Source organism: Drosophila persimilis, unplaced genomic scaffold, assembly GCF_003286085.1.
Source record: "Drosophila persimilis strain 14011-0111.01,24,50 unplaced genomic scaffold, DperRS2 tig00001113-arrow-arrow-pilon, whole genome shotgun sequence".
NCBI classification, from domain to species: Eukaryota; Metazoa; Arthropoda; class Insecta; order Diptera; family Drosophilidae; genus Drosophila; species Drosophila persimilis.
This window is the reverse complement of record NW_020825421.1, coordinates 92,569-101,788: the sequence shown is the minus strand read 5'-3', so window position 1 is coordinate 101,788 and position 9,220 is coordinate 92,569. Positions and strand designations below refer to the sequence as shown.

At 43.5% G+C, this 9,220-nt stretch overlaps 1 protein-coding gene across 1 annotated transcript; it reads left to right on the top strand.

The window, feature by feature from the left end:
• The first annotated feature begins 2,116 nt into the window (after window positions 1–2,116).
• On the top strand, window positions 2,117–3,362 carry LOC113566853 (cysteine and histidine-rich protein 1 homolog). Its single transcript, XM_026994015.1, has 3 exons — window positions 2,117–2,940; window positions 2,975–3,078; window positions 3,174–3,362. Exons 1-3 carry the CDS (start codon window positions 2,208–2,210, stop codon window positions 3,360–3,362), a joined length of 1,026 nt encoding a protein of 341 aa, XP_026849816.1. The 5' UTR covers window positions 2,117–2,207.
• Window positions 3,363–9,220: the final 5,858 nt, after the last annotated feature.

Below are 9,220 nucleotides of genomic sequence, written 5' to 3'. Positions count from 1 at the left end.
ACATGATCATTTTGGGTCGAATTAGAAAGGCAGGGTAGTTGACTCTTCAAAGTTCCAGTAAACACTAATGCTAGAATTCAATGTAGTAACTCAAATCAAGAACTAATTGATCTTCCGCATGATAAAATACTAGTACCTCATCACAGTATTCAAACAGAAAGCAACGAACCAATTTCATCCTTTTATATAAGTAATATAAGCAAAATACCAAAAATTGTTTGTAATCCATTAACAGTACCATTAATTAACCATACAGAAGAAATGGATAAGTTAAGAAACGAAATAAAATTGTTAAAAGAAGGTCATCTAACTTAAAAGGACTTAAGTTCCATCATGTATCTGGACATGCGGCCTTAATTATCGGAATCATAATAATGATAATAATCTATGCCGTAAGAAGAATTAAAGTAGCACGAAGACTGCAAACGATAGTACTTCCCTACCCACTGTAATTGACTGTAAATGATTATCTGTACTTGTAATTATAGCTATAAAGAAAATGTACACAAAAAGGTTCACAAGAATCAAAATACAAAACAATGCCACTTTCGGCCCTTTGCAGAATGTTCAAACATGAACATATTATCGTCAATACAATGCCAATTTCGGCCCCTTGCAGAATGTTTAAACATAAATAGATTATTGTACCCATTCACTCATGTAACAACACCGATCTCTAAAAAAATTACATAAAGTAGACAAGTTATGACAGCACTGGTGTAAACAGAGATCTGTAACCCATTAATACGACAACAAAACACAAGTGGAGAAAACACTTAACAAATGCGGTCCTAAAATAAAACTAATGTAAGCATGTACTCAAATAGACACCCTCAGTATAGTGTATCCTCTGCGTAGGTCTAACGATAATTATAGACTACCAAATTGTACCTCCTACCTCATTGTCAAATCACATATAAGGCTCTGATTTTAAGAATAAAATTTAGTTTGAATTTACAACTCAACTCGCAAATGTCTAGACTTTTCTTTTAAGGTCTTAACAATAGTATTTCCTGTTCGGAATTTGTATCCGTATCGGCGGCCACACTAGATTAGTGTCAGGGGAACCATTCGATTTGAATGTCGTTTTGTTTTAAGGAGGAGGTTACCAGATCACCGAACAACAAACAAAGCAGAAGCAAAGACACGCACAAAACTGTCAAATAATTATGATTTTACAAACGGTTCAAAGTGTCGAGTGAGCTCTATAAAACAGCTCTGAAATTTTAATCTATACACGTAGATTACCAAATATATACCCATAGATTTGCTCCGAGTTTTTTTTGTATGAATAATTTACACAAAATATCGCATACAAAATTTATACATTATCAAGTATGCTTTAAACTATTTTAAAAATCTATTGGGACTCGCAGAGAAAGTGACAGACGATGCCAAAAAGTACTAGATGGGGTTTCACCCCAGCCCACCATACAATTTTATTTTTTATTTTATTCAATAAGGCTATTTTAGGTCACTCATTCATAGACAGTCGTTGCAGTGATTATCCAACTATTTGATCCCGTCCGAAAAATAATTTCCGAAAGGTCTCCCCCGCGCCGTCGATGATCTCCTCACGCGGGCTGAATTTTGTTTTGATGAGTCGGTGTGTATCGAAGGAGCATTAGCCCCATTCTTTTCATCCAACTTTTCGTCAATTTCCTTCCTGTTTTTCCACTCAAAAAAAATTCCATTCAGCAGCAATCAAATACCAAAAAAAAAAAAAAAAAAATAAATAAAAAAAAAACATGTCAGCAACATATGTATCTAATTTGACATGTTCTACATGAAACATGGACTAATAGGCACCGTAATCTTGTTTGCGATAGCAGAGCACTTTGGCGGTCAAAGAGGTTACTTTTCACCCCACCAGTCCACCGAGACACCACCCCACCAGACCCATTGAACGCCTTGGGCCGCATTACAAATATTTTTGAGCACATTTATGTGTAGATCAAAGTGCATTCTATTAAATTAAACTATTCATGGGTGCCTACTATGCCGTTTTTCTCTGTGTGTATCCTCTGTTTTTAAATTTGTAATTTTCAGGGAACCAGCTTGGCCTTGGAAAACTCGTAACCTTGTGCTCGTATTTTACACCAGACTATCAGTTTACTCTGCAACAACAGGCAATCAGAATTGTTGAATAAAGCACGCACACATACTGTAAAGCCAGGCCGAGGCTGCTGGCCGAAATACCCTTCAGAATGTCGAAGGCCAACCCCAATGACAACAACAACGAGCAGCCCCCAGCCGCCAAGAGGCAGCGATTGTCAGATGTTGCAAGTAAAGATGAAAGTACTTTGAATGAGATTTCGACTACTATGGACAGCAGTGAGGGTGAGGTCGGCGGGTCCTCGGGTGGTGGCGTCTCCGATCTTTGTGAGCTACTGCATAACATACTGGTGTGCGTTGTTTGCCGCGAGGTTCCACAACCACACGACTTCTTTCAGTGCAGCCATGGGCATATCATGTGTGAGGACTGCAAGACCGCCGTTCTGGCTTTTGCCATCTTCAATAAAACGAGTGCCTGCTGCCCCAGTTGTCGATCGCTCATTAGAAACTACGATCAGGAGCAGAATCTAGTGGTGCGCCAGACCCTCTGGGAGCTACCCATCAGCTGCCCCAGCTGCAATGACCAGTTCTCAGACAGGAAAGATCTCTCCAGACACTTGGAGTTCGTTTGTGAGGGGCGTGTGGTTTGCTGCAAGTACCACTGCCTGGGCTGTTCTTGGAAGGGCCCCTACAAGGACAGCGTCTCACATGATTCCGACTGTGGGTTTCCCCAGAAGCAGGGAAAGGAGATCCTAGATATTCTGCTGCATGTCGAGGACAGGGAGCTTGAGGCCCAAAAGCCCGTGTTGCAGCTCCATCGGGTGCTGAGTGCTAGCCGGGTGGAATTTTTCACCTTGAGAATGAAGTGGATACACCGCTCAGAGGGTTTACACCCACGGACCCTCGAGTCTGAGGTAAGGTTTTGGAGAACCAGAACTCGTCTGCAGCATACCTCTGATGATCTCTTATCCCGATCCCCACAGACGATTCGTGCCTTTGAGGAGGATTGGGTGCTGCGTCTACGTCTGAAAAGAGCTGGGGAAAAAATCACCGTCAGCGGCCAGCTATTGCTTTCGACTACCCCACGAGTGTCCCTTATGGTCGACCATTTGATCCAGATGCCGCAGAGTGTCTGCAGCGCCAAGCAGCTGCACGACATACGCCCGCGTATCTACCGCCATATTTTCGATTCAACCGGCAAGTGCGCAAACCGCCAGGAGCTTCCCTTGGCGGGACCTCAGGCCCTGTACCGGCTATTTGCCATGACCCGGATCCAGCTCCGTTTGTGGATGTTTTTGCATTATTGAGCTGACGCTAAAAACCTTTAAATTGTAGTTTAAACCTTTTGATTTGATTTGATTTTTAAATTCGTTGCTTTAGAGCTGAATTTTTAGGGTTTGGGCGCCTTTTGGATCTGCTCGTTCACAGCAAGACGTTCTTCAGCAGCAGCCTTGGCCTTATCATGGAAGTCGTGCAGAAGCAATCGAGTAAATTAGGCATACGTTTTTGTCTGGTCTGTTAAGGTCGGCTAGTGTCGGCTAGACTTACCTTAACGCTATCCTCGTTGAAAAAGTCCTTGACCTTTGCCAGCAGGATCGTTGAGCTAAGCCTCAACTGGCTTGGTGGGTTCCTCACGAGGCACGCGAGCACACATGCACACCTGAAATCAAACTTACAGTAAAACCACAATCAGTCACTGTTCCTTTTCGACCACTTCTATCTCCACTTACGGCGAACAGGGCGAACAGGAAGAAGATCAAAGCAATCTTGGCTATTTTATTTATCCCGATACTCAAAATAAGTATTGGGGTATATTAGATTTGTGGTAAAAGTGGATGTGTGTAACTTCCAGAAGGAATCGTTTTCGACCCCATAAAGTATATATATTCTTGATCAGCATCAATAGCCGAGTCGATTGAGCCCTGTCCGTCCATCGGTTCGTCCGTCCGTCCGTCCGTCCGTCCGTCCCCTTCAGCGCCTAGTGCTCAAAGACTATAAGAGCTAGAGCAACGATGCTTTGGATCCAGACTTCTGTGATATGTCCCTGCTACAAAAATAGTTCAGAACTTCGCCCCGCCCACTTCCGCCCCCACAAAGGACGAAAATCTGTGGCACCCACATTTTTATTAAAGATACGATAGAGCCAAAAACTCAGAATCGTAGAGGATGTTTATATGTTCTAGAATGTAAAATCTCAACCAGATCGTATAATTATTATAGCCAGAATCAAGAAAACAATTTCATTCTTTCGTTCTCTGTCTCTCTCTAACACACAGGTCTCATGGTCGGTTTTGCCAATTGCAAAATTGAGTTCAAGGATCTCAGAACCTATAAGAGCCAGAGTAACCAAATTTGGTATCCACACTCCTGTAATATCGGACCTTGACCGTTTAGTGTCCAAATTTCGCCACACCCCCTTCCACCACCGCAAGTGACGAAAATCTGGCATCGGGCATCCACAAATCTCAGAGATCAGATCATTTTTATAGCCAAAGGGAACAAATCAATTTGCACTGGCTACGCAGCGCCCGACGTCACGCTCAGACTGATTTTCTGTCTCTCTCGCACGCACTCTTTGTCGTGTCGTTTAATATAATATAACTGTAGAGTTGCGGTGTCCGCAGCAACTCACAACGTTCCCCCTCGTTGGTTTTTAGTTTGTTTTACTGGTTCTGCTCTTTACTGAAGAACGTTGACTTGAGTACTCATAGCGACAGCTCGTTTTGCGTCGCAGCCGAGATGAAACCGAGAGCCGGGCTCATCACCGGCGCCACTATCAAGGTCAAGTGCTTAGAAGCGTACGTCCCGGTCCGCTCAGATAAGAGAGTGGAGTGAAGTAGAGTGCTCAAAGTAGAGTTATAGACTATGTAGTATACTATGTGGACATGGAGGACATTTTACTACCCATTTAGAGCTCTGGCAAATGGTCGAGATAAGAATTTATATAAAAAAAAATCCCGTACGAGTATGGAAAGGATACTATGAAACGGGATACAGGGGGTCAAAGGGACAGATCAGCATGGATACGTAAACGAAGAAGATCACCGGTCAGATCTTTGTCGGCTGCGGTATCGGTCATTGGCGAGAACGCCCACCCTACCATGATCCTTCAGGGCCACCTATTAACAGTCAGGATCCCTTCAAATAAGCCTGCTATTCGATATTGTCTTACATTTATAGGGTAATACTATACAGCATATACTGGGGAAGGAATATCATAAGGGCGAGGTAGGGTATAATGATCTTAAATCTATAAAACTGATTAGTAGTAGGTATATATAAATGCATGTATAAAACCGTGATCATGGTTGAAGACCAACGAATAGTTACCGCACATTCATTCTTTTCAGATGGGGGTTAAACCGGTGGTACGGGCACGTGGCCAATAGAGGTGTCCGGGAATAACCAATTCGTAACTTCTAGACCAGCGTTGTAATACGTAGATACTAGTGGTGCTAATCCTACGCGGAAAGAACAGAAATTTTTCAACGGGTCTCTGTAGCTGGGTGGATTACCTCAACAGAATTACACCACTGATCGAAAAATTTTACTGAACTGTGGGCGTTCGTTTTCCAAATGGTCGTACGGCTGCCCCAGTATTGACGATATATAACTGGCGCGTCCACTCAAATTAAATCATCACTTTGAGCCGCACTTGGCACTTGCACTAGGCTTTGACTTTGGCTTGACCTTGGTTTAGAGACCTGGGTCAGCTCTACAAGACTTTTTTTTCCACGGCCGGTCACTCTGACGGTCACGAGGAGAGAAAGAAAGAGGCTGGGACTACTAAAAACAGCAACCCACGTTTTCCCACACTTTCTATGGTCTTCTTCTGTTATACAGGATCCAGACACAGCAATATTTAATGAAATATAGTGCACGGCAGAAAAATTGCATATCAAAGCGTTGCCGCTTGGTCGCGAAACAGCTGTTGATAAGCTTTAACAAAGCTCACAAGATCTTCAACTCGAATTTTTTTACAGCCTAGTTATACCCGATACTCAAAATGAGTATTGGGGTATATTAGATTTGTGGTAAAAGTGGATGTGTGTAACGTCCAGAAGGAATCCAGAAGAAACCGACTCCATAAAGTATATATATTCTTGATCAGCATCAATAGCCGAGTCGATTGACCCTGTCTGTCTGTCCGTCCGTCCGTCCGTCCTCTTCAGCGCCTAGTGCTCAAAGACTATAAGAGCTAGAGCAACGATGCTTTGGATCCAGACTTCTGTGATATGTCCCTGCTACAAAAATAGTTCAGAACTTCGCCCCGCCCACTTCCGCCCCCACAAAGGACGAAAATCTGTGGCACCCACATTTTTAAAAAACACATCCAAAAACTCAGAATCGTAGAGGATGACTATATGTTCTAGATTGCATAATCTCAACCAGATCGTATAATTATTATAGCCAGAATCAAGAAAACAATTTCATTCTTTCGTTCTCTGTCTCTCTCTAACACACAGGTCTCATGGTCGGTTTTGCCAATTGCAAAATTGAGTTCAAGGATCTCAGAACCTATAAGAGCCAGAGTAACCAAATTTGGTATCCACACTCCTGTAATATCGGACCTTGACGGTTTCGTGTCCAAATTTCGCCACACCCCCTTCCGCCCCCGCAAATGACGAAAATCTGGGGCATCCACAAATCTCAGAGATCAGATCATTTTTATAGCCAAAGGGAAGAAATCAATTTGCACTGGCTACGCAGCGCCCGACGTCACGCTCAGACTGATTTTCTGTCTCTCTCGCACGCACTCTTTGTCGTGTCGTTTAATATAAGCGGCGTCTGCCGGAGGAGAGCCATACTGACTTAGTATCGGGTATAACTGTAGAGTTGCGGTGTCCGCAGCTACTCACAACGTTCCCCCTCGTTGGTTTTTAGTTTGTTTTACTGGTGCTGCTCTTTACTGAAGAACGTTGACTTGAGTACTCATAGCGACAGCTCGTTTTGCGTCGCAGCCGAGATGAAACCGAGAGCCGGGCTCATCACCGGCGCCACTATCAAGGTCAAGTGCTTAGAAGCGTACGTCCCGGTCCGCTCAGATAAGAGAGTGGAGTGAAGTAGAGTGCTCAAAGTAGACTATGTAGTATACTATGTGGGCATGGAGGACATTTTACTACCCATTTAGAACTCTGGCAAATGGTCGAGATAAGAATTTATATAAAACGAGGGGGAACGTTGTGAGTTGCTGCGGACACCGCAACTCTAAGGTTATACCCGATACTAAGTCAGTATGGCTCTCCTCCGGCAGACGCCGCTAATATTTAACGACACGACAAAGAGTGCGTGCGAGAGAGACAGAAAATCAGTCTGAGCGTGACGTCGGGCGCTGCGTAGACACTGCAAATTGATTTGTTCCTTTTGGCTAAAAAAATGGTCTGATCTGATCCAGATTCAGCAATCTAATAGATATGGTCATTATCTATGATTCTGCGTTTTTAGTTTTCTCAAATCTGCAATATTGTGGATGCAACAGATTTTAGTCCTTTGTGGGGGCGGATGGGGGTGGGGCGAAATTCTGAGATATTCGTTTTATAGTGACATCTTAAAGGAGTGTGTGCACCAAATTTGGTTACTCTAGCCTTAATAGTCTCTGAGATTTGTGGTTGCCTCAGATTTTCGTCCTTTGCGGGGGCGGAAGGGGGTGTGGCGAAATTTGGACAGGAAACGGTCAAGGTCCGATATCACAGGAGTGTGGATACCAAATTTGGTTGCTCTGGCTTTTATAGGTTCTGAGATCCTTGAACTCATATTTTGCAATTGGCAAAACCGACCATGAAACCTGTGTGTTAGAGTGAGACAGAGCGAGAAAGAGTGAAATTGTTTTCGTGATTCTGGCTGTAATAATTATACGATCTGGTTCAGATTTTGCACTCTAGAAGATATAGTCATCTTCTACGATTCTGCGTTTTTAGTTTTCTCGTATCGTCGAAATTGTGGATGCCACAGATTTTCGCCCTTTGTGGGGACGGAAGTGGGCGGGGCAAAGTGTTGAAATATTTTTGGAGCAGTGACATATCACAGAAGTCTGGATCCAAAACATCGTTGCTCTAGCTCTTATAGGCTTTGAGCATTAGGCGCTGAAGGGGACGGACAGACGGACAGACGGGCAGACGGACGGACGGACAGACAGACATGGCTCAATCGACTCGGCTATTGATGCTGATCAAGAATATATATACTTTATGGAGTCGGAAACGATTCCTTCTGGACGTTACACACATACACTTTTACCACAAATCTAATATACCCCAATACTCATTTTGAGTATCGGGTATAAAAATCGCGTACGAGTATGGAAAGGATACTAGGAAACGGGATACAGGGGGTCAAAGGGACAGATCAGCATGGATACGTAAACGAAGAAGATCACCGGTCAGATCTTTGTCGGCTGCGGTATCGGTCATTGGCGAGAACGCCCACCCTACCATGATCCTTCAGGGCCACCTATTAACAGTCAGGATCCCTTCAAATAAGCCTGCTATTCGATATTGTCTTACATTTATAGGGTATTACTATACAGCATATACTGAGGAAGGAATATCATAAGGGCGAGGTAGGGTATAATGATCTTAAATCTATAAAACTGATTAGTAGTAGGTATATATAAATGCATGTATAAAACCGTGATCATGGTTGAAGGCCAACGAACAGTTACCGCACATTCATTCTTTTCAGATGGGGGTTAAACCGGTGGTACGGGCACGTGGCCAATAGAGGTGTCCGGGAATAACCAATCCGTAACTTCTAGACCAGCGTTGTAATACGTTGATACTAGTGGTGCTAATCCTACGCGGAAAGAACAGAAATTTTTCAACGGGTCTCTGTAGCTGGGTGGATAATTACCTCAACAGAATTACACGACTGATCGAAAAATGGTCGAACGGCTGCACCAGTATTGATGATATATAACTGGCGCGTCCACTCAAATTAAATCATCACTTTGAGCCGCACTTGGCACTTGCACTAGGCTTTGACTTTGGCTTGACCTTGGTTTAGAGAACTGGGTCAGCTCTACAAGACTTTTTTTTCCACGGCCGGTCACTCTGACGGTCACGAGGAGAGAAAGAAAGAGGCTGGGACTACTAAAAACAGCAACCCACGTTTTCCCACACTTTCTATGGTCTTCTTCTGTTATACAGGATCCAGACACAGCAATATT

What these genes read in the sequence shown, in the direction of transcription:
- LOC113566853 (XM_026994015.1), top strand. Translation starts at nt 2,208, where the DNA reads ATGTCGAAGGCCAACCCCAATGACAACAACAACGAGCAGCCCCCAGCC. An exon ending in GTGGATACACCGCTCAGAGG is followed by an intron (nt 2,941 to 2,974) that starts GTTTACACCCAC and finishes GTCTGAGGTAAG; the next exon opens with GTTTTGGAGAACCAGAACTC. An exon ending in GGATTGGGTGCTGCGTCTAC is followed by an intron (nt 3,079 to 3,173) that starts GTCTGAAAAGAG and finishes CATTTGATCCAG; the next exon opens with ATGCCGCAGAGTGTCTGCAG.